Source organism: Dendropsophus ebraccatus, chromosome 1 (genome assembly GCF_027789765.1).
Source record: "Dendropsophus ebraccatus isolate aDenEbr1 chromosome 1, aDenEbr1.pat, whole genome shotgun sequence".
Classification (NCBI taxonomy): domain Eukaryota; kingdom Metazoa; phylum Chordata; class Amphibia; order Anura; family Hylidae; genus Dendropsophus; species Dendropsophus ebraccatus.
The window spans coordinates 229,532,566-229,558,905 of NC_091454.1; the positions used below are offsets into that span (position 1 = coordinate 229,532,566).

Here is a 26,340-nt window from a genome sequence, read left to right on the forward strand (position 1 = left end):
ACAGGGCGCGGCCAGTAGCAGGGATAAGGGACAGGGCGCGGCCGGCAGCAGGGATAAGGGACAGGGCGCGGCCACCATTGAGGATAAGGGACAGGGCGCGGCCACCATTGAGGATAAGGGACAGGGCGCGGCCACCATTGAGGTTAAGGGACAGGGCGCGGCCACCATTGAGGATAAGGGACAGGGCGCAGCCGACAGCAGGAACAGGGTGTGGCCGGTAGCAGGGATAAGGGACAGGGCGCGGCCGGCAGCAAAGGTAAGGGACAGGGCGCGGCCAGTAGCAGGAATAAGGGACAGGGCGCGGCCGGTAGCAGGGATAAGGGACAGGGCGCGGCCGGCAGCAGGGATAAGGGACAGGGCGCGGACGGCAGCAGGGATAAGGGACAGGGCGCGGACGGCAGCAGGGATAAGGGACAGGGCGCAGCCACCATTGAGGATAAGGGACAGGGCGCGGCCACCATTGAGGATAAGGGACAGGGCGCGGCCACCATTGAGGTTAAGGGACAGGGCGCGGCCACCATTGAGGTTAAGGGACAGGGCGCGGCCGACAGCAGGAACAGGGTGTGGCCGGTAGCAGGGATAAGGGACAGGGCGCGGCCGGCAGCAACGGGAAGGGACAGGGCGCGGCCACCATTGAGGATAACAGATAGGCTTTCGGCCACCATTGAGGATAACGGACAGGTTGCGGCCAGCGGCTGTGCTAATGGCGGCAGATTCATTGATGTCTCTTCACCTGGCCTCAACATTCTACGGGAAAACAGAAAGAAAAGACATTGTTAAGCTGAAGCTCCACCCACATTAAGTAAGGGGCGGGGCTTCTGGTGACTACTTTACTCTCACTCCCACTACCCAGAAGCACACAACACTGTCAGGAGTTGCTCTTTAACGGCTGTGGAGAACCCCTTTAAGGTGGTGACTTGTGGGCAGAGGAAAGACGTCATCTATATGGAAAGTAAATGTCACATGGTCCTGCGGGAGGGGACAGATAATGTAGTACACGTGACCTGCAGTCCTATGTAACACATAGTAATAACTAAGTATATATACACTCACCGGCCACTTTATTAGGTACACCATGCTAGTAACGGGTTGGACCCCCTTTTGCCTTCAGAACTGCCCCAATTCTTGGTGGCATAGATACAACAAGGTGCTGGAAGCTTCCTCAGAGATTTTGGTCCATATTGACATGATGGCATCACACAGTTGCCGCAGATTTGTCGGCTGCACATCCATGATGCGAATCTCCCGTTCCACCACATCCCAAAGATGCTCTATTGGATTGAGATCTGGTGACTGTGGAGGCCATTGGAGTACAGTGACCTCATTGTCATGTTCAAGAAACCAGTCTGAGATGATTCTAGCTTTATGACATGGCGCATTATCCTGCTGAAAGTAGCCATCAGATGTTGGGTACATTGTGGTCATAAAGGGATGGACATGGTCAGCAACAATACTCAGGGAGGCTGTGGCGTTGCAACCATGCTCAATTGGTACCAAGGGGCCCAAAGAGTGCCAAGAAAATATTCCCCACACCATGACACCACCACCACCAGACTGAACCGTTGATACAAGGCAGGATGGATCCATGCTTTCATGTTGTTGACGCCAAATTCTGACCCTACCATCCGAATGTCGCAGCAGAAATCGAGACTCATCAGACCAGGCAACGTTTTTCCAATCTTCTACTGTCCAATTTCGATGAGCTTGTGCAAATTGTAGCCTCAGTTTCCTGTTCTTAGCTGAGCGGAGTGGCCCCCGGTGTGGTCTTCTGCTGCTGTAGCCCATCTGCCTCAGAGTTGGCCGTACTGTGCGCTCAGAGATGCTCTTCGGCCTACCTTGGTTGTAACGGTTGGCTATTTGAGTCACTGTTGCCTTTCTATCAGCTCGAACCAGTCTGCCCATTCTCCTCTGACCTCTGGCATCAACAAGGCATTTCTGCCCACAGAACTGCCGCTCACTGGATGGTTTTTCTTTTTCGGACCATTCTCTGTAAACCCTAGAGATGGTTGTGCGTGAAAATCCCAGTAGATCAGCAGTTTCTGAAATACTCAGACCAGCCCTTCTGGCACCAACAACCATGCCACGTTCAAAGGCCTCAAATCACCTTTCTTCCCCATACTGATGCTCGGTTTGAACTGCAGGAGATTGTCTTGACCATGTCTACATGCCTAAATGCACTGAGTTGCCGCCATGTGATTGGCTGATTAGAAATTAAGTGGTAACGTGCAGTTGGACAGGTGTACCTAATAAAGTGACCGGTGAGTGTACACTGCTCACACACAGCATACATATATTGTTGTTTTTTGGTGTTTCCCTATTTAGGTCCCAAAGCTCAGAGTGAGGACCTGAGGGACTACGTATCAGGGTGGTTTGGTGCTCTCCCCACTGGGAGGCACCCCTTGGCAATGGGCTTCCTTCTCTGGAGAGAGGGATATCTGGCTATTCCCGTGTTTTGAGACTCGTAACTGAGGCTTCACGGACCCCTTTTTTTGCATATTCAAATTTAGTATGGGACAATCAATGGAGACTCGTAAATGAGTACTCCATTGGAATTTTTCACTGTTCTCCCTGAGTTCAGAGATTGTTGTGTTTTGTTTACATATATAATAAACACACACATACATACTAGGTATATATATATATATATATATATATATATATATATATATATATATATACACACACATACACACACTACCCACATATTTATACACTGCTCAAAAATTTACAGGGAAAACCTACAGATTACAATGTAGGGTACGTGCACACTACGGAAATGCGACGTAAAATCCGTTGCAGATTTCGCCACTCGCATGGGCGGATTCCACCCTTCGTCCAAAGAATAAACCTGTTCATTCTCTGGACGGATGACGGAATCCAACTGCGTATAGAATGAAGTCTATAACCCGGGCGGAAATGTGCGTAGCTGCCAGGGTCCGCGAGTGGGGGTGCGAGCTGTGGAATCCGCAACAGATTTTACATCACATTTCCATAGTGTGCACGTACCCTAACTCTAAGTCCCTGACACTTGTGTAGAATCATCCTGTCCGGTTATGAAGAGACACTGATAGTGAACCCACTGCACCCACCCAGAGCTAGAAGGGATCGGCAATAAGCCAGACCCCCCTATAGGAGCGCGGCTGCAGGTAGTGGAAACACACCTGTTCTCATTCCTTTTGGCTGCTGCTTTGGTCACTTTTACATTGTGTCATTGCTCTCACCAAAAGGCCTACAACCCACAGGTAGTGCCGCTCACCCAGGAGCTGTGCAAGAAGGTTCGCTGTGTCAGAACAGTGTCCAGAACATGGAGCAGATACCAGGAGACAGGCCAGTACACCAGGAGGAGGAGGCCGTAGTGTCCAGAACATGGAGCAGATACCAGGAGACAGGCCAGTACACCGGGGGGAGGGGGCCGTAGTGTCCAGAACATGGAGCAGATACCAGGAGACAGGCCAGTACACCGGGAGGAGGGGGCCATAGTGTCCAACATGGAGCAGATACCAGGAGACAGGCCAGTACACCAGGAGGGGGGGGCCGTAGTGTCCAGAACATGGAGCAGATACCAGGAGACAGGCCAGTACACCGGGGGGAGGGGGCCATAGTATCCAACATGGAGCAGATACCAGGAGACAGGCCAGTACACCGGGGGAGGGGGCCATAGTGTCCAACATGGAGCAGATACAAGGAGACAGGCCAGTACACCAGGAGGAGGGGGCCATAGTGTCCAGAGCATGGAGAAGATACCAGGAGACAGGCCAGTACACCAGGAGGGGGGGGGGCCATAGTGTCCAACATGGAGCAGATACCAGAGACAGGCCATTACACCAGGAGGAGGGGGCCATAGTGTCCAGAGAATGGAGCAGATACGAGGAGACAGGCCATTACACCAGGAGGAGGGGGCCATAGTGTCCAGAGCATGGAGGAGATACCAGGAGACAGGCCAGTACACAGGGTGAGGGGGCCATAGTGTCCAGAGCATGGAGGAGATACCAGGAGACAGGCCAGTACACCGGGGGGAGGGGGCCATAGTGTCCAGAGCATGGAGCAGATACCAGGAGACAGGCCAGTACACCAGGAGGAGGGGGCCATAGTGTCCAACATGGAGAAGATACCAGGAGACAGGCCAGTACACCAGGAGGGGGGGGGCCGTAGTATATAGAGAATGGAGCAGATACGAGGAGACAGGCCAGTACACCAGAAGGAGGGGGCCATAGTGTCCAGAGCATGGAGCAGATACCAGGAGACAGGCCAGTACACCAGGAGGAGGGAGCCATAGTGTCCAACATGGAGCAGATACCAGAGACAGGCCAGTACACCAGAAGGAGGGAGCCGTAGTGTCCAGAGCATGGGTCTCCAAACTGTGGCCCTCCAGCTGTTGCAAAACTACATTTCCCATCATGCCTGGACAGCCAAATCCAAAGTTTTACCTGTCCAGGCATGATGGGAGTTGTAGTTTCGCAACAGCTGGAGGGCCGCAGTTTGGAGACCCATGGTCCAGAGCATGGAGCAGATACGAGGAGACAGGCCAGTACACCCAGAGACGTGGATGTGGCTGTAGTTTCCACAGCACATTCTCCAGCATGACCGCTTTTGCAGTGGATGAGTAATGGTATGGGGCTACAGAGCCCTCCGTGTGCTATCCACAGGTACTGGATTGAGATCCTCAGACCCATTGTGAGATCATATGCAGCAACCCAGTGGGCCCTGGGTTCCTTCTGATGCAGGACAATGCTAGGCCACATGCGGCCGAAGTGTATCAGCAGTTTTTGCAAGATGAAGACATTGATGCTCTGGACTGGCCGCTCGTTCCCTAAACCTGAAACCAATCCAATGAGACCATCGGCTGCCTCATCAGGAGCATGCCCGGGTCTTGTAGGGAGGTCATACAGACACCTCATCAGGAGCATGCCCGGGCCTTGTAGGGAGGTCATACACCTCATCAAGAGCATGCCCGGGCCTTGTAGGAAGATCATACAGACACCTCATCAGGAGCATGCCCGGGCCTTGTAGGGAGGTCATACACCTCATCAGGAGCACGCCCAGGCCTTGTAGGGAGGTCATACAGACACCTCATCAGGAGCATGCCCGGGCCTTGTAGGGAGGTCATACAGACACCTCATCAGGAGAATGCCCGGGTCTTGTAAGGATGTCATACACCTCATCAGGAGCATGCCCGGGCCTTGTAGGGAGGTCATACACCTCATCAGGAGCATGCCCGGGCCTTGTAGGGGGGTCATACAGACACCTCATCAGGAGCATGCCCGGGCCTTGTAGGGAGGTCATACACCTCATCAGGAGCATGCCTGGGCCTTGTAGGAAGGTCATCCAGACACCTCATCAGGAGCATGCCCGGGCCTTGTAGGAAGGTCATACAGACACCTCATCAGGAGCATGCCCGGGCCTTGTAGGGAGGTCATACAGACACCTCATCAGGAGCATGCCCGGGCCTTGTAGGGAGGTCATACAGACACCTCATCAGGAGCATGCCCGGGCCTTGTAGGGAGGTCATACAGACACCTCATCAGGAGCATGCCCGGGCCTTGTAGGGAGGTCATACAGACACCTCATCAGGAGAATGCCCGGGCCTTGTAGGGAGGTCATACAGACACCTCATCAGGCGCATGCCCGGGCCTTGTAGGGAGGTCATACACCTCATCAGGAGCATGCCCGGGCCTTGTAGGGAGGTCATACAGACACCTCATCAGGAGCATGCCCGGGCCTTGTAGGGAGGTCATACACCTCATCAGGAGCATGCCTGGGCCTTGTAGGGAGGTCATACAGACACCTCATCAGGAGCATGCCCGGGCCTTGTAGGAAGGTCATACAGACACCTCATCAGGAGCATGCCCGGGCCTTGTAGGGAGGTCATACAGACACCTCATCAGGAGCATGCCCGGGCCTTGTAAAGAGGTCATACAGACACCTCATCAGGCGCATGCCCGGGCCTTGTAGGGAGGTCATACAGACACCTCATCAGGAGCATGCCCGGGCCTTGTAGGGAGGTCATACAGACACCTCATCAGGCGCATGCCCGGGCCTTGTAGGGAGGTCATACACCTCATCAGGAGCATGCCTGGGCCTTGTAGGGAGGTCATACAGACACCTCATCAGGAGCATGCCCGGGCCTTGTAGGGAGGTCATACACCTCATCAGGCGCATGCCCGGGCCTTGTAGGGAGGTCATACACCTCATCAGGAGCATGCCCGGGCCTTGTAGGGAGGTCATACAGACACCTCATCAGGAGCATGCCCGGGCCTTGTAGGGAGGTCATACAGACACCTCATCAGGAGCATGCCCGGGCCTTGTAGGGAGGTCATACAGACACCTCATCAGGAGCATGCCCGGGCCTTGTAGGGAGGTCATACAGACACCTCATCAGGAGCATGCCCAAGCGGTGTGGGGAGGTCATACAGACACCTCATCAGGAGCATGCCCGGGCCTTGTAGGAAGATCATACAGACACCTCATCAGGAGCATGCCCAAGCGGTGTAGGGAGGTCATACAGCACGTGGAGGCCACACACATTACTCAGGCTCATTTTCACTGAAGTTGGATGGGCCTGTAATGTGATTTTGAGGATCATTCCGCATTCAGACCCCTATGGGATATTGATTGTGATTTACATTGACGATTTTTATGTTTTATTGTTCTCAGCTCCTTTCACTATGTAATCAGTAATATTTGCCGCTGGAAAATTTCATTCAGTTAATTTTGGGATGTGATCTTTTAGTGTTCCCTTTATGCTTTTGAGCAGTATATATATGATATATATATATATATATATACACCAGTATATGCTCCAGTGATATTTTATTATAATGTGATATTCTGCGGCTCACCTGTCCACACACAACACACTCCAACCTCTCCACCATGGCTGAGACCAAAGCGCTGTCTAAGGGCCCTATTCCACCGGATGATTATCGTTCAGATTATCGTTAAATCGTTTGAATCTAAACGATTATCGTTCGGCTGAAATGCAGTGGATGGAAATGAGTGAACGTTTTCAGGTCTTTCGCAATAGCAGTCGTTTGAGATCGTTAATCGTTAACGATTATGCAAACGATAATCGTCCGGTGGAATAGGACCCTTAGGACACCAGGGACAACACTGTAGACCTGGGACGTGACACAAGGCTAGGATGGGCTACAGGACAACAGGCAGCAGCTTGGTGAGAGGGCAAAAAAATGTTGGTGCAAATATTAGAAAATGGAAGAAACACAAGATGACTGTCAGTCTTCCCCGGTCTGGGGCTCCATGCAGGATCTCGCCTCGTGGGGTAAGGAGGATTCTGAGGTCAGGAATCAGCCCAGAACTACACGGGAGGACCTGGTCAATGACCTGACGAGAGCCGGGACCACAAACTCATAAATTACTGCTAGTAATACACTACACCGGCACAAAGTAGGATACTGCAGGACACACAAGGTCCTCCTGCTCACACCTGCACATGTCCAGACCTGGGTGACATCACCAATGACCATCTGGATGATCCAGAGGAGACGTGGGAGAAGGTCATGTGGTCAGATAAGAGCGAAATAAAACTTTCTGGTATCAACTCCACTCACCAGAGAAAGAAGGATCAGGACAACCCCAAGAACCCGGTCCCATCCATGAGGTATGGGGGGGGGGGGGGGGGGAGGGGAAATCTGCTATGGGGGGTTTACTGCAGAGGGGTCAGGAAGACTGCAGCGTATAGAAGGGAGGATGGATGGAGCCATATATCACCAGATACAACAATCTCCTTCCCTCAGTAACAGCAGTGAGGATGGGTGGTGGCTGGGTCTTACAGCTGACAACTAAGGAGGAGACCCCCAGTCGGGACAACTAAGGAGGAGACCCCCAGTCGGGACAACTAAGGAGGAGACCCCCAGTCGGGACAACTAAGGAGGAGACCCCCAGTCGGGACAACTAAGGAGGAGACCCCCAGTCGGGACAACTAAGGAGAAGACCCCCAGTCGGGACAACTAAGGAGGAGACCCACAGCCGGGACAACTAAGGAGGAGACCCACAGCCGGGACAACTAAGGAGGGAACCCCCAGTCGGGACAACTAAGGAGGAGACACACAGCTGGGACAACTAAGGAGGAAACACACAGCCGGGACAGCTAAGGAGGAAACACACAGCCGGGACAACTAAGGAGGAGACACACAGCCAGGACGACTAAGGAGGAGACCCACAGCCGGGACAACTAAGGAGGAAACACACAGCCGGGACAACTAAGGAGGAAACACACAGCCGGGACAACTAAGGAGGAGACCCACAGCCGGGACAACTAAGGAGTAGACCGACAGCTGGGACAACTAAGAAGAAAACACACAGCCGGGACAACTAAGGAGTAGACCCCCAGCTGGGACAACTAAGGAGGAGACACACAGCTGGGACAACTAAGGAGGAGACACACAGCCAGGACGACTAAGGAGGAGACCCACAGCTGGGACAACTAAGAAGAAAACACACAGCCGGGACAACTAAGGAGTAGACCCCCAGCTGGGACAACTAAGGAGGAGACACACAGCTGGGACAACTAAGGAGGAGACACACAGCCAGGACGACTAAGGAGTAGACCCCCAGCCGGGACAACTAAGGAGGAGACACACAGCTGGGACAACTAAGGAGGAGACACACAGCCAGGACGACTAAGGAGGAGACCCACAGCCGGGACAACTAAGGAGGAAACACACAGCCGGGACAACTAAGGAGGAAACACACAGCCGGGACAACTAAGGAGGAGACACACAACCGGGACAACTAAGGAGGAAACACACAGCCGGGACAACTAAGGAGGAAACACACAGCCGGGACAACTAAGGAGTAGACCCCCAGCCGGGACAACTAAGGAGGAGACATACAGCTGGGACAACTAAGGAGGAGACCGACAGCTGGGACAACTAAGGAGGAGACCCACAGCCGAGACAACTAAGAAGGAGACCGACAGCTGGGACAACTAAGAAGAAAACACACAGCCGGGACAACTAAGGAGTAGACCCCCAGCCGGGACAACTAAGGAGGAAACACACAGCTGGGACAACTAAGGAGGAGACCCACAGCCGGGACAACTAAGGAGGGAACCCCCAGTCGGGACAACTAAGGAGGAGACACACAGCTGGGACAACTAAGGAGGAAACACACAGCCGGGACAACTAAGGAGGAAACACACAGCCGGGACAACTAAGGAGGAGACACACAGCTGGGACAACTAAGGAGGAGACACACAGCCAGGACGACTAAGGAGGAGACCCACAGCCGGGACAACTAAGGAGGAAACACACAGCCAGGACGACTAAGGAGGAGACCCACAGCCGGGACAACTAAGGAGGAAACACACAGCCGGGACAACTAAGGAGGAAACGCACAGCCGGGACAACTAAGGAGGAGACACACAACCGGGACAACTAAGGAGTAGACCGACAGCTGGGACAACTAAGAAGAAAACACACAGCCGGGACAACTAAGGAGTAGACCCCCAGCTGGGACAACTAAGGAGGAAACACACAGCCGGGACAACTAAGGAGTAGACCCCCAGCCGGGACAACTAAGGAGGAAACACACAGCCGGGACAACTAAGGAGGAAACACACAGCCGGGACAACTAAGGAGGAGACCGACAGCTGGGACAACTAAGGAGGAGACCCACAGCAGAGACAAGTAAGGAGGAAACCCACAGCCGGGACAACTAAGGAGGAAACCCACAGCCGGGACAACTGAGGAGGAAACACACAGCCGGGACAACTAAGGAGGAGACCGACAGCTGGGACAACTAAGGAGGAGACCCACAGCCGAGACAAGTAAGGAGGAGACCCACAGCCGAGACAAGTAAGGAGGAGACCCACAGCCGGGACAACTAAGGAGGAAACCCACAGCCGGGACAACTAAGGAGGAAACCCACAGCCGGGACAACTAAGGAGGAAACCCACAGCCAGGACAACTAAGGAGGAAACACACAGCCGGGACAACTAAGGAGGAGACCGACAGCCGGGACAACTAAGGAGGAAACACACAGCCGGGACAACTAAGGAGGAGACCCCCAGCCAGGACAAGTAGGGAGCGGCCTCCAGTCTCTACTCCTGACCCCAGCGACAGCCCTGAAAGCTGTGGAGAAGATGTGTATGGAGGAGGGGGCACAATCCCTGCTGCAGGGTCTGCAAACCTGGTCAGGACCTCCAGGAGACGTCCGACCTCTGGAACTGCAAAGGTTACTGCACCAAATAGGAACTTCTCTCCTTCTATTGTATCACATCCTTATATCATTGAATAAAATGGTGAATTACCTGTATAAATCCTACAATGCGATTATCCGGAATGTTCTATAGATTCTGTCTCTTACAGGTGACGGTACTGACCAGAAATATATATATATATATATATATATATATATATATATATATATATATATATATATATATATAGATAGCCTTGAGCACAGCTGCTGGGGTTGTATGCCGCCCCAGGGAGTGCTGGATAACATGGATACAGTCCTAGGCCGCATCCAACCTCAGCAGCCGCCACTGACCGGATGAACCTGAGTGTGCGTGCGGCTCGCTCACCTCATGACAGAATATCACCGGCGTCTGAACCCTGTATCTTTTCCATAAAGTTTACTCGCAAAATAAATATACCAAACTTTTTTGAGTAGTGTATAATGTAGATGTGACCTGCAGTCCTATGTAACACCACAGATAACAGTGATATCTCTGAGTACAGATAATGTAGTAGTCACCTGCAGTCCTATGTAACGCCACAGATAACACAGTGATATCTCTGAGTACAGATAATGTAGTAGTCACCTGCAGTCCTATGTAACAGCACAGATAACACAGTGATATCTCTGAGTACAGATAATGTAGTAGATGTCACCTGCAGTCCTATGTAACATTACAGATAACACAGTGATATCTCTGAGTACAGATAATGTAGTAGTCACCTGCAGTCCTATGTAACACCACAGATAACACAGTGATATCTCTGAGTACAGATAATGTAGTAGCTGCCACCTGCAGTCCTATGTAACACCACTGATAACACAGTGATATCTCCGAGTACAGATAATGTAGTAGTCACCTGCAGTCCTATGTAACACCACAGATAACACAGTGATATCTCTGAGTACAGATAATGTAGTAGCTGCCACCTGCAGTCCTATGTAACACCACTGATAACACAGTGATATCTCCGAGTACAGATAATGTAGTAGTCACCTGCAGTCCTATGTAACACCACAGATAACACAGTGATATCTCTGAGTACAGATAATGTAGTAGCTGCCACCTGCAGTCCTATGTAACATTACAGATAACACAGTGATATCTCTGAGTACAGATAATGTAGTAGTCACCTGCAGTCCTATGTAACACCACAGATAACACAGTGATATATCTGAGTACAGATAATGTAGTAGTCACCTGCAGTCCTATGTAACAGTACAAATAACACAGTGATATCTCAGAGTATAGATAATGTAGTAGTCACCTGCAGTCCTATGTAACAGCACAGATAACACAGTGATATCTCTGAGTACAGATAATGTAGATGTCCCCTGCAGTCCTATGTAACACCACAGATAACACAGTGATATCTCCGAGTACAGATAATGTAGTAGATGTCCCCTGCAGTCCTATGTAACAGCACATATAACGCAGTGATATTTCTGAGTACAGATAATGTAGTAGATGTCACCTGCAGTCCCATGTAACACCACAGATAACACAGTGATATCTCTATGTACAGATAATGTAGTCGCTGTCATCGACAGTCCTATGTAACACCACAGATAACACAGTGATATCTCTAAGTACAGATAATGTAGTAGATGTCACCGGCAGTCCCATGTAACACAGTGCTTACCGGTTTCGTCTCTGCTCCCTCTCCTCAGTTCTCCGGACATCTGGAAGTCTATGCTGGCGTAGGTGTTGATGCATGGAGCGGACGCCCCGTTTCCAGTCTTTATGGGGGGCAGTACACTGTTCCCCACCAGTCCAGTAGAGGGGGCTGTGGCTCCGGCCTCCTTGGCCAGGTCCAGGTCTATGTAGTTGAGTCCGCACTCCTCCACCGGGGGACGGTTCCCATTGGTTGATGTGAGGGGCGCCCCATCGGAGCAGTGCCTGATCCTGACAGGGGGGTCCGTCCTGGAGACCCTTCCTCGTTCGGAGGCCTTGTAGAGGTTGCACCCGGACACAGCAGTGAGGAGGCCCCTCAGGGCGGTGTCTTCCGAGCAGGACCTGGTCACTGCCATCTTCTCGGTTTGGTCAGCGGTGGCACTGGCCGCGTCTGTGGGATCGATGGGCCGGAAGGTCTTGTCACTGGTGGCCACTGGCCAGTAGCTCTTCTCCGTGGAGGGCTTCTCTATGGTCCATGGAGTCTTCTCCACTGCGGGTTTGGATATTTTGGTGGGTCCATCCTCTGTTCTGGTTCTTGGCATCTTCTCCAGTCTTGACGCCATTTTGACGTGAGAGCTTAGCGAGTCCGTATCGAAGGTCATGTGCGTGTAATCTCCATTGGGCACGTGATGGTGGCGAGTGTCCATGGTGATGTACTCTGCCTGATGGGGGTCGTCCTTTCTGGGCGTCTTCTCCGGTTTTCTCCGGTAATGGATGCTGACGTACTCCCCAGGACTGGGCGGTCGGCGGTAGTGTCCAGGAAGCGTGTTGGCCCGCCACGTATCTACAGATATACTGAGCGGTCTCCGGCTCCTGCTGCCTGTCACCTCCTCCAGACTGTCAGAGGAGGACGAGTGATGAGATGGCGGCACAGAGTCCATCTTGTAGGAGCGGGGCAGTGATCGGTAGGATGCCGGGATCCTGGTGGGCTGGTGGTTATCCTGTGGTGGAGGTGGTGGCGTGTTAGAGGCGGAGCGGCTGAGTGGCCACATGTTCATGTAGTCCGATGCCTGACTGTCAGCGCTGCCGACAGACACATCCCCAGAGGGAGGCCAGCTGGTCCTGTCCGGGGAGCAGCTCCCGAGCGGTGACATCATTACGTAGCCGGCCATTTCTATAGGCGCTGGGGGCGAGATGCTGTTGGGCGTCATGGGCATGTAATCTTGGGAGGACCTGCTGCCGGGTAACATGGGCATGTAGCCGGCTTCTTGGCGCAGTTCACACTTCCCCATCATAGCGTAGTTGTCCTCATTTTCTAACTTAGAGAGTCGGCCTCCATTTTCCTCGTGTGATGGGGGGGAGGCGAGCTCTAGCGTTTGGGGTCTCCTCCCCAGTTGCCCCATGGAGATGTAATTGGTTTCAGTCAATGGTGATGGTGGCAGAAATGTTGGCAGCTCAAAGCCCGGGCTGGAGCCGTACTCATCAGATGAGGCAGAGCCATAGTCCGCCGGGGGCTGAGTGGCCTCCACCCGGGGGCGCTTTTCCTCATCATCTTCCGGGGAGTGAGGACTCTGATCACGAGGTTTGGCAGCCGGGGAGCTGTCCATGGGGGCCTCCATCCTGGATCGACGGGACAAGCCAACCTGGCTGGGTGGAGGGGGGTTGGGAAGGTGACGTCTAGAGGGGACAGTGATGGGGGTGGAGGACAAGGACTGACTCTTGGTCCGAGGACGAAACTCTTCACTCAGAGACTTCATGGCTTCTAGGATGGTCTCATGCATGTTCTGCGCAACCACAGAGTCATCCACCTGCAACAGAAGGGGGGGGGGTAAATCCACCAGCAAAAAGTATTTACCCCCCAATCCCCCAAAATTACAGGACTGTGCAGATGACCCCTAAAGGCCGGGCGGGTTATATCGGTCAAGGATGATGTCAGGCTGCACAGGAGACTTTGCTGTACCGCCATCTCTAGCCCCTCCCACTGTCTGCAGGGATGACATGTGAAGACCGCCATCTCTAGCCCCTCCCACTGTCTGCAGCGGCGACATGTGAAGACCGCCATCTCTAGCCCCTCCCACTGTCTGCAGGGGCGACATGTGAAGACCGTTATCTCTAGCCCCTCCCACTGTCTGCAGGGGCGACATGTGAGGACCGCCATCTCTAGCCCCTCCCACTGTCTGCAGGGGCGACATGTGAGGACCGCCATCTCTAGCCCCTACCACTGTCTGCAGGGGCGACATGTGAGGACCGCCATCTCTAGCCCCTCCCACCATAACTGTTAGTAATGGCGCCCCCTGCTCTCACCTGCATCCACAGCTCTCCCGGACCAGTTACCGCAGACCTTCCCACCTCCACAAAGAAGTAGTTGTCGGAGTGGCCACAGCGGCGGACGTTCATGAGCTGGAGGGTGACAGAAGGGGTGTCGCAACGCAGCCGCACAAGGCTCAGGGTGCGATCCGTCAGGCACAGGCGATACACTCCCGACAAGTTACGTGTCTGTCCCAGGCCTCGTGGGCGGAGGCTCACCTGCCACACCTCTCGGAAGGCGGGACCTGGCCAGGTGGCGCCATCTTCTGAGGGGATGGACAGGGCGCGAGCTGCAACAGAGGAATATGAGGATACCATGAGCGATACATGTTACAGAACATACCGGAATACACAGGACATGACTCATCTATAGGGGGCGCTCTACACAGGATACATGTTACAGAACATACCGGAATACACAGGACATGACTCATCTATAGGGGGCGCTCTACACAGGATACTATGAGCGATACATGTTACAGAACATACCGGAATACACAGGACATGACTCCTCTATAGGGGGCGCTCTACACAGGATACATGTTACAGAACATACCGGAATACACAGGACATGACTCCTCTATAGGGGGCGCTCTACACAGGATACATGTTACAGAACATACCGGAATACACAGGACATGACTCCTCTATAGGGGGCGCTCTACACAGGATACATGTTACAGAACATACCGGAATACATAGGACATGACTCATCTATAGGGGGCGCTCTACACAGGATACATGTTACAGAACATACCGGAATACACAGGACATGACTCATCTATAGGGGGCGCTCTACACAGGATACTATGAGGGATACATGTTACAGAACATACCGGAATACACAGGACATGACACATCTATAGGGGGCGCTCTACACAGGATACTATGAGGGATACATGTTACAGAACATACCGGAATACACAGGACATGACCCATCTATAGGGGGCGCTCTACACAGGATACTATGAGGGACACATGTTACAGAATATACCGGTGTAGCAGGCCAGATTAACCCCCGTCCAGATTATATCCGGGTATAGTTTGGCCTAGGCCAGGCCATAATATACCCCGGGGTGTAACATAGCCTAGGCCAGACTATATCCGGGGTGTAACATAGCCTAGACCAGAATATACCCCGGGGTGTAACATAGCCTAGACCAGAATATACCCCGGGGTGTAACATAGCCTAGACCAGAATATACCCCGGGGTGTAACATAGCCTAGACCAGAATATACCCCGAGGTGTAACATAGCCTAGGCCAGAGTATACCCCGGGGTGTAACATAGCCTAGGCCAGAGTATACCCCGGGGTGTAACATAGCCTAGGCCAGAGTATACCCATCCAGGCCAGAATATACCCCGGGGTGTAACATAGCCTAGACCAGAATATACCCCGGGGTGTAACATAGCCTAGACCAGAGTATACCCCGGGGTGTAACATAGCCTAGGCCAGAGTATAACCCGGGGTGTAACATAGCCTAGGCGAAACTATACCATGGGGTGTAACATAGCCTAGGCCAGAGTATACCCTGGGGAGTAACATAGCCTAGGCCAGACTATACCATGGGGTGTAACATAGCCTAGGCCAGACTATACCCTGGGGTGTAACATAGCCTAGGCCAGAGTATACCCTGGGGAGTAACATAGCCTAGGCCAGACTATACCCTGGGGTGTAACATAGCCTAGGCCAGAGTATACCCCGGGGTGTAACATAGCCTAGGCCTAACTATCCCGTGGGGTGTAACATAGCCTAGACCGGAGTATACCCCGGGGTGTAACATAGCCTAGGCCAGAGTATACCCCGGGGTGTAACATAGCCTAGGCCAGAGTATACCCCAGGGTGTAACATAGCCTAGGCCAAAGTATACCCTGGGGTGTAACATAGCCTAGACCAGAGTATACCCCGGGCTGTAACATAGCCTAGGCCAAACTATACCCCGGGGTGTAACATAGCCTAGGCCAGAGTATACACCGGGGTGTAACATAGCCTAGGCCAGAGTATACCCCGGGGTGTAACATAGTCTAGGCCAGAGTATACCCATCCAGGCCAGAATATATCCATCTAATGTCAAACCAGGCCACAGTATACCCGGGGGGATAAACTATATACCTGGGGGTGTAAAGCAGCCTAGACCATGCTATATCTCTCCGGGCCATAATGTTATTACTACACTGGTTTTCTCACCCCTGGCCCAGGCCACAGTATACACCAGGGGATATATTATCATACCCAGGAGTGTAATATAGCCCAGGCCACAGTATACACCAGGGGATATATTATCATACCCAGGAGTGTAATATAGCCTGGGCCAGAATATAAACCTGGGGACAGTCTAGCCCAGGCCACAGTGTACCCCGGGGATATACTCTATACCGGGGGTGTAACATAGCCCAGGCCACAGTATACAGGAGGGATATATACTATACCGGGGGTGTAACATATCCCAGGCCACAGTATACAGGAGGGGATATATTCTACACTGGGGGGGGGGGGTGTAACATAGCCCAGGCCACAGTATACAGGAGGGGATATATTCTATAAGGGGGGGGGGGGGGGGGGGTGAAACATAGCCCAGGCCACAGTATACAGGAGGGGATATATTCTATACCGGGGGTGTAACATAGCCTAGGCCACAGTATACAGGAAGGGATATATACTATACCGGGGGTGTAACATAGCCCAGGCTACAGTATACAGGAGGGATATATTCTATACCAGGGGGTGTAACATAGCCCAGGCCACAGTATACAGGAGGGATATATTCTATACCAGGGGGTGTAACATAGCCCAGGCCACAGTATACAGGAGGGGATATATTCTATACCGGGGGTGTAACATAGCCCAGGCCACAGTATACAGGTGGGGATATATACTATACCGGGGGGTGTAACATAGCCCAGGCCACAGTATGCAGGAGGGATATATTCTATACCAGGGGGTGTAACATAGCCCAGGCCACAGTATACAGGAGGGGATATATACTATACCGGGGGATGTAACATAGCCCAGGCCACAGTATACAGGAGGGGATATATTCTATACCGGGGGGTGTAATATAGCCCAGGCTACAGTATACAGGAGGGATATATTCTATACCAGGGGGTGTAACATAGCCCAGGCTACAGTATACAGGAGGGGATATATTCTATACCAGGGGGTGTAACATAGCCTAGGCCACAGTATACAGGAGGGGATATATTCTATACCGGGGGGGGTGTAACATAGCCCAGGCCACAGTATACAGGAGGGGATATATTCTATACCAGGGGGTGTAACATAGCCCAGGCCACAGTATACAGGAGGGGATATATTCTATACCAGGGGGTGTAACATAGCCTAGGCCACAGTATACAGGAGGGGATATATTCTATACCGGGGGGGGGGTGTAACATAGCCCAGGCCACAGTATACAGGAGGGATATATTCTATACCAGGGGGTGTAACATAGCCCAGGCCACAGTATACAGGAGGGAATATATTCTATACCAGGGGGTGTAACATAGCCCAGGCCACAGTATACAGGAGTGGATATATTCTATACCGGGGGTGGGGGGTGGTGTAACATAGCCCAGGCCACAGTATACAGGAGGGGATATATTCTATACCAGGGGATGTAACATAGCCCAGGCCACAGTATACAGGAGGGGATATATTCTATACCGGGGGATGTAACATAGCCCAGGCCACAGTATACAGGAGGGGATATATTCTATACCGGGGGTGTAACATAGCCCAGGCCACAGTATACAGGAGGGGATATATTCTATACCGGGGGGGGGGGGGGGGGGGGGGGGGTGTAACATAGCCTAGGCCACAGTATACAGGAGGGGATATATTCTATACCGGGGATGTAACATAGCCTAGGCCACAGTATACAGGAGGGGATATATTCTATACCGGGGGGGGGGGGGGGGGGTGTAACATAGCCCAGGCCACAGTATACAGGGGGGGTTATATACTATACCGGGGGGTGTAACATAGCCTCGGCCAGACTATATCCCTCCAGGTCATAATGTTATGACATCACTGGTTTTCACTTTATCTTTCATTTTTTGAAAAGTGCGCAGATTTTTTATTTTATTTTTTATCATACTTGGACACACAGCTGCTTCCGCTTGTTGGGATATACAGTACAGTGCTTACATTGTACTGACAGTAGGTGGCGCTGTCCCATCAGCTTACATTGTACTGACAGTAGGTGGCGCTGTCCCATCAGCTTACATGAAACTGACAGTAGGTGGCGCTGTCCCATCAGCTTACATGAAACTGACAGTAGGTGGCGCTGTCCCATCAGCTTACATTGCACTGACAGTAGGTGGCGCTGTCCCATCAGCTTACATTGTACTGACAGTAGGTGGCGCTGTCCCATCAGCTTACATGAAACTGACAGTAGGTGGCGCTGTCCCATCAGCTTACATTGCACTGACAGTAGGTGGCGCTGTCCCATCAGCTTACATTGTACTGACAGTAGGTGGCGCTGTCCCATCAGCTTACATGAAACTGACAGTAGGTGGCGCTGTCCCATCAGCTTACATGAAACTGACAGTAGGTGGCGCTGTCCCATCAGCTTACATGAAACTGACAGTAGGTGGCGCTGTCCCATCAGCTTACATTGTACTGACAGTAGGTGGCGCTGTCCCATCAGCTTACATTGCACTGACAGTAGGTGGCGCTGTCCCATCAGCTTACATTGTACTGACAGTAGGTGGCGCTGTCCCATCAGCTTACATGAAACTGACAGTAGGTGGCGCTGTCCCATCAGCTTACATTATACTGACAGTAGGTGGCGCTGTCCCATCAGCTTACATTATACTGACAGTAGGTGGCGCTGTCCCATCAGTTTACATTGCACTGGCAGTAGGTGGCGCTGTCCCATCAGCTTACATTGCACTGACAGTAGATGGCGCTGTCCCATCAGCTTACATGAAACTGACAGTAGGTGGCGCTGTCCCATCAGCTTACATGGAGCTGACAGTAGGTGGCGCTGTCCCATCAGCTTACATGGAGCTGACAGTAGGTGGCGCTGTCCCATCAGCTTACATGAAACTGACAGTAGGTGGCGCTGTCCCATCAGCTTACATTATACTGTCAGTAGGTGGCGCTGTCCCATCAGCTTACATTATACTGACAGTAGGTGGCGCTGTCCCATCAGCTTACATTGCACTGACAGTAGGTGGCGCTGTCCCATCAGCTTACATTGCACTGACAGTAGGTGGCGCTGTCCCATTACTGCATCATCTGCACTATTTTTTTTAGCAGGAGGAAGCTTTTCGGGCTGCGTAAATAATTTACGGTTGTTGCGCAGAAATCATTATTAGACGCAAGTGCCTTGATACATCTTGGTTAATTTATTTTACAATTTATGCCTAAGGCCGGGTTCACACTGCATTTTTTGCAGTCCGTTTTTTTCATCCTTTGTTTGCAAACAAAAAAAAAAAAAGCAGATTGAAATATGGATCAAAACGCATCTTTTATTTAGCGAACGCATTAACACGGTCAACCACATTTTTGTGTACGCTAAAAAAAAAGGGTGAATTTAGATCTGTCTTTTTATTATGGAAAGCAATGGAAAAACAGGGCAAAACGGAGGCACGCAAACGCTCACTTTTTTCACTCATTTTTCAAAAAATCATGGGGACAAAAAAAACAAACAGACTGCAAAAAGACAGTGTGAACCCAGCCTAAAACAGCTCGGCTACAAAGCTACGCTGGGGAAAACGAACAATCTCATGAAAGCTAGTTCATGCAAACACTGGAAAAAGGCGCAGGCAGCGAAATATACCCGGGGTATAATCTAACCTAGGGCGAAATATACCCGGGATATAATCTAGCCTAGGCCCGAAATATACCCGGGGTATAATCTAGCCTAGGCCCGAAATATACCCGGGGTATAATCTAGCCTAGGCCCGAAATATACCCGGGATATAATCTAGCCTAGGCCCGAAATATACCCGGGATATAATCTAGCCTAGGCCGAAATATACCCGGGATATAATCTAGCCTAGGCCGAAATATACCCGGGATATAATCTAGCCTAGGCCCGAAATATACCCGGGATATAATCTAGCCTAGGCCCGAAATATACCCGGGGTATAATCTAGCCTAGGCCCGAAATATACCCGGGATATAATCTAGCCTAGGCCCGAAATATACCCGGGATATAATCTAGCCTAGGCCCGAAATATACCCGGGGTATAATCTAGCCTAGGCCCGAAATATACCCGGGGTATAATCTAGCCTAGGGCGAAATATACCCGGGGTATAATCTAGCCTAGGGCGAAATATACCCGGGATATAATCTAGCCTAGGCCGAAATATACCCGGGGTATAATCTAGCCTAGGCCATTTTAACCCCAGGTATATTCTGGGCTGGGGGTATACTCTGGCCTGTTACACCGGAATACACAGGACATGACCCATCTATAGGGGGCGCTCTACACAGGATACTATGAGGGATACATGTTACAGAATATACAGGACATGACCCATCTATAGGGGGCGCTCTACACAGGATACATGTTACAGAATATACCGGAATACACAGGACATGACCCATCTATAGGGGGCGCTCTAAACAGGATACCACAGTCTGTTACCCATAGCAACCATTAACAGCTGGTTACCCATAGCAACCAGTCACTGCACAGTGTTCACTTCCTCTACAGCTCTGGGAAAATAAAAGCTGTGCTGTGATTGGTCCCTGCAGGACATCTGACAAATCTACACACAACATAGGTGTCACCGCACACACCACACCACTGACCTCTACAGGTCTGCAGCACATCGCTCTGTCCTCTATATCCTCCTGACAGATACATAGTGATATATCCTGCAGATTATTACACCCCTGACCTCTCTGCAGCACATCGCTCTGTCCTCTATATCCTCCTGACAGATACATAGTAATATATCCTGCAGATTATTACACCCCTGATCTGCAGCACATGGCTCTGTCCCCTCTACCTCCTGACACAGCGATATATCCTGCAGATTATTACACCCATGACCCTATTGCTTTCCCCCTCTATCATATTTAGTAAGCAACTCAGATCCCTCCAGCAAGTGATGCTCTGCAGCAAAAACAAGTATTCTGACGCCATGATTGCCATGGATACACACCTTTGGTAAATGCAGGTTTGATTACCATGACAACCAGGAATCAGGCTTCTGGGCCTAATGAGTGTCAGCTTCTCAGAACAGGGATGGAGGTGTAATGTACAAGTATAGAGGAGGACCTGACCCCTGCACTGGGCACTACTACACCCGTATACACAGCCAAGACACTACTACACTTATATACACAAAGCCCTGACACTACTACACTCATATACACAGCCAAGACACTACTACACTTATATACACAAAGCCCTGACACTACTACACCCGTATACACAGCCAAGACACTACTACACTTATATACACAAAGCCCTGACACTACTACACTCATATACACAGCCAAGACACTACTACACTTATATACACAAAGCCCTGACACTACTACACTCATATACACAGCCAAGACACTACTACACTTATATACACAAAGCCCTGACACTACTACACTCATATACACAGCCAAGACACTACTACACTTATATACACAAAGCCCTGACACTACTACACCCGTATACACAGCCAAGACACTACTACACTTATATACACAAAGCCCTGACACTACTACACTTATATACACAGCCAAGACACTACTACACTTATATACACAGCCAAGACACTACTACACTTATATACACAAAGCCCTGACACTACTACACCCGTATACACACAGCCCAGACACTCCTACACCTGTATACACACAGTCCAGACACTACTACACCATGTCCTGTATACACACAGCCCAGACACTACTACACCATGTCCTGTATACACACAGTCCAGACACTACTACACCTGTATACACAGTCCAGACACTTATATACACACAGCCCTGACACTACTACACCCATACACACAGTCCTGACACTACTAACACATCCGTATACACACAGCCCAGAAACTACTACAACCATAGATACACACAGCCTAGACTACTACACTCATATAAACAGCCTGGAACACTACTACACCCGTATACATAGCCTAGAACACTACTACTACACTTGTATACACACAGCCCAGACACTACTTTACCCATATACACACTGCACAGACACTACTACATCCATAGTCACAGCTTAGAACACTACTATTCTCGTATACACAGCCCAGACACTACTACATTTGTATACACACAGTCTAGACACTTCTACACCTGTATACACACAGTCCAGACACTACTACACCATGTCCTGTATACACACAGTCCAGACACTTCTACACCTGTATACACACAGTCCAGACACTACTACACCTGTATACACACAGTCCAGATACTGCTACACCTGTATACACACAGTCCAGACACTACTGCACCTGTATACACACAGTCCAGACACTACTGCACCTGTATACACACAGCCCAGACACTACTACATCTGTATACACACAGCCCAGACACTACTACACCTGTATACACACAGTCCAGACACTACTACACCTGTATACACACAGTCCAGACACTACTACACCTGTATACACACAGTCCAGACACTACTGCACCTGTATACACACAGTCCAGACACTACTGCACCTGTATACACACAGTCCAGACACTACTACACCTGTATACACACAGTCCAGACACTACTACACCATGTCCTATATACACACAGTCCAGACACTACTACACCTGTATACACACAGTCCAGACACTACTACACCATGTCCTATATACACACAGTCCAGACACTACTACACCTGTATACACACAGTCCAGACACTACTACACCATGTCCTGTATACACACAGTCCAGGCACTACTACACCTGTATACACACAGTCCACACTACTACACCTGTATACACACAGTCCAGACACTACTACACCTGTATACACACAGTCCAGACACTACTACACCTGTATACACACAGTCCAGACACTACTACACCTGTATACACACAGTCCAGACACTACTACACCTGTATACACACAGTCCAGACACTACTACACCTGTATACACACAGTCCAGACACTACTACACCATGTCCTATATACACACACTTCAGACACAGGTTAAAGTCTCCAGGTGTGGGGGTCTCATGGCTCAGCATATGTGCTGTGTACATTTGGCGGTGTGGCTAGTATCATTACCCTGGGCTTGGAGTTCCTGTATGGCTTGGTACCAGGCGTCCTGCTCCTCTTCTCCATCGGCAGACACGCAGAGCCCCCCGTCCCTAGTATACAGCACCAGGAGATGTCTTCTCTTGGCGTCCGCTCTCTTATTGACACCAAAAGCCTCCTCTAGGACAATAGTTCCTCGTGGCCCCCCGGAGCCGTCCCCCAGCCGGAATTTCTTCTCATTCTCATAGTACTCTAGACGGGCTGGACCCCGGGGCCCGGGGCAGCGTAGAACAAAGAATCTTCTGCGCATTGACTTCTGCTTACGGAGGTAGCCGCACTTCTTCACGTCGTCCATCTTCGGATTCGTTTTTTGGTTTATTTTTGTCAATTTTGCATCCCCCCCCCAAAAAAAAAAAAAAAAAAAAATCAAGAATTCTTTAATTTCTGCTACAATGTCTTTTGGAAAAGCACCGATTTTAAAGAATTCTTCACGCTGTCAAGTTTTTTGTTTTTTAAGAAAATAATTTTTAAGTTTAAAAAAAAAAAGGCTCTGATTTTCCAGAAATTCTGTTCGTTCTGTCCCTGATCTTTGAATGTTCCTCTGCAGAAATATTCGTAATATTCCAGTGCCCGGCAACCGGGGGTTAAAGGAAACGCTCCGGCTCTGGCTAAATACTTTTTTTGGAGGAGAAAAAGTGCTATTTTTGCATTTTTAGGCCACAAAGAAATTATCAGAAATATTTGGAGCCTAAAAGAAGGTGAAAAGTCAGAGAAAATTCAATGTGTAAAATTGAAAAAAAATAAATTAATAAATTCTCTCTATAAATTCGATCATGTGCCAAAACCAATTAAAAAAAAAAAGATAGCAACACCATCAGGCCCCGGGGGCCGACATTAGCGCAGTGAATACTGCCATATACATCAGATTGTGCAACACGCCGCCCCGGGCAATGAACCATCCCCAGACAATGGACACTTTAATCCACAAGTTTTTTTTTTCCCTTAACTTGTGTTCCAAGAAAAATCAATGTATTCAACGTAAAGCAACAAGCTCAATGCTGTTTCTTCGTTTCCCTGAATTTCCCAGAAAAAAAAACATGTATAGAGAATTTCAAGCAACTTTTTGAAGAAAAAAAAATGAAAAGATTTCAGGAATTTTGTTTTCTAAATCCCTCCAAAAATTTTTTTAGTGCATTTATGGCAAATATATATAGACAAAATTTTTATAATAACAATTCTCAATCTTTACACTCCGACAAGTAACAAAAAAAATGTGCAAATATTAAAGCAGAAAAAACAAATTGTGAAGGTGTTACAGCCGGTTAATGATTGACAGACGGCGGGGAGAAGGCACGATATGGAAACGGGGGATCGGCAGACGGCGGCTTGTCTTTGGCCGCCGGAGAAAGTTTTTATAGTCTTTGGAAACAGTGAGATAACTGGCACAGTGGCTGGCAGCTTGTTGGGGGGGCTTAAAAAACTAACAAAAAACAGGTCACTACCACTTTAAGAAGGAAAAAAAATTGCAATTTCAGCAAATAAGATTGTTTGCAAGTAAGGCGATGTATAATGCATGGGAGCCAAGCGTCCACCGGGGCGCACACCCCGAAAAACCTGAGCGCAAAAGAAAACTGCACCAATCTGCCCCCAAACAGGGCGACACGTGGGCAGGAATAGATCTGCCCCCACAGGAGGTTTCAGGAGCAAGAAAAAAAAAATTGCATAAAAGTTACATTCAAGTTTTGCAAAAAAAAAAAAAAAAGCTAATTTGGCCCAATTTGCCCCCTCCCCAGAAAGTGATATGTGATGTGCTGCGCCAGCTGCAGGCGGCCTCACCCCCACATACCGCTGCACATGTGTCCCTCCAGCAGGATGGCGCTGCCTGTGTCAGGGCTGGGGGCAGGCATGCTCAGGCTGCACTCAGCTTGTCCTTTGGCCTGGATCAGCACAGGCTGCGGCTGTCAGTGCTGTCACTGCTGTCCATGAGCCCTGGCACATAGGTGCTGCTGGGGGGAGGAAATACCTGGCAGCTGCTGGCAGGCAGGCAGGCAGGGGGCTCCTTCCATGCAGGCGAGGTGGCTGGGGGGCTCAGGCTTCAGGCAGCAGTGGGGAGGGGGGTGCAGGCTTCATCTTCAGGCCAGGCATGGCAGCCTTCCAGGTGAGGGGCACAGTGCATGGGTGTGGGGGGCAGCAGGGTGGACAGGGGCAGACACTGCACACACAGCAGCTTTACTAAACTTGTTTTCTGCAATCCCCTCCCATGGTCAGACAGCAGCTGAATGACAGGCAGCACATGGTCCTAGAGGCAGCAGCTTCTCCCTCCACCCAACTGCTGCTGCTACACCCAGTGTGTGTGCGTGTGCGTGTGAGTGTGCACTGCAGCCTGCCCACAGCCTATATCCTTCCAGCATATGGAGTGCATACTGTATTCATGGTCTACACTGCACCCAGCGCACACGCCCAACACACCCTGCACACTCAATGGATAGCTTGTACACTTCTCACACTCATTATAGGGATATACAGTGCTCACACACTATATGAGTAGTGTGGCACTCGCACTCACACTCACTATAAGGCTATGTTCACACTACGTATATTTGAGGCTGTATAGCAACCAAAACCAGGAGTGGATTGAAAACACAGAAAGGATCTGATCACATAATGTTGTAATTGAGTGGATGGCCGTCATTTAATGGCAAATATTTGCTGTTATTTTAAAACAACGGCTGTTGTATTGAAATAATGGCCGTTATTTACCGTTATATGGCGGCCATCCACTCAATTACAACATTATATGAACAGAGCCTTTCTGTGTTTTCAATCCACTCCTGGTTTTGGTTGCTATGAGGACCTGACGTGAGGACCAAATACAGCCGCAAATATACATAGTGTGAACCCAGCCTAAGGCTGGGTTCACACTACGTATATTTCAGTCAGTATATTTCAGTCAGTATTGTGGTCCTCATATTGCAACCAAAACCAGGAGTGGATTAAAACCACAGAAAGGCTCTGTTCACACAATGGTGACACTGAG

At 50.5% G+C, this 26,340-nt stretch overlaps 1 protein-coding gene across 5 annotated transcripts; it reads right to left on the bottom strand.

The window, feature by feature from the left end:
- Positions 1 to 25,559, bottom strand: LOC138770705 (insulin receptor substrate 1-like). Of its 5 annotated transcripts, none has more exons than XM_069949897.1 (5): positions 25,327 to 25,559; positions 23,334 to 24,051; positions 14,120 to 14,412; positions 11,844 to 13,623; positions 1 to 747 (listed from the first exon to the last, which is right to left on the bottom strand). In XM_069949897.1, exons 2-5 carry the CDS (start codon positions 23,656 to 23,658, stop codon positions 740 to 742), a joined length of 2,406 nt encoding a protein of 801 aa, XP_069805998.1. In that variant the 5' UTR covers positions 23,659 to 24,051; positions 25,327 to 25,559; the 3' UTR covers positions 1 to 739. The 5 variants fall into 5 exon arrangements, with proteins under 5 accessions (XP_069805998.1, XP_069806004.1, XP_069806022.1 ...); XM_069949903.1 differs by lacking the exon at positions 25,327 to 25,559 and adding an exon at positions 25,150 to 25,188; XM_069949921.1 differs by lacking the exon at positions 23,334 to 24,051.
- Positions 25,560 to 26,340: the final 781 nt, after the last annotated feature.

Bases quoted from the DNA above. Each gene is read 5' to 3' on its own strand.
- LOC138770705 (XM_069949897.1), bottom strand. From the start codon at position 23,658: ATGGACGACGTGAAGAAGTGCGGCTACCTCCGTAAGCAGAAGTCAATG. The intron at 14,413-23,333 runs GTAATGATACTA...CCTCTGTTGCAG, and splicing joins ACAGGAACTCCAAGCCCAGG to CTCGCGCCCTGTCCATCCCC. The intron at 13,624-14,119 runs GTGAGAGCAGGG...CTTCTGTTGCAG, and splicing joins CGGGAGAGCTGTGGATGCAG to GTGGATGACTCTGTGGTTGC.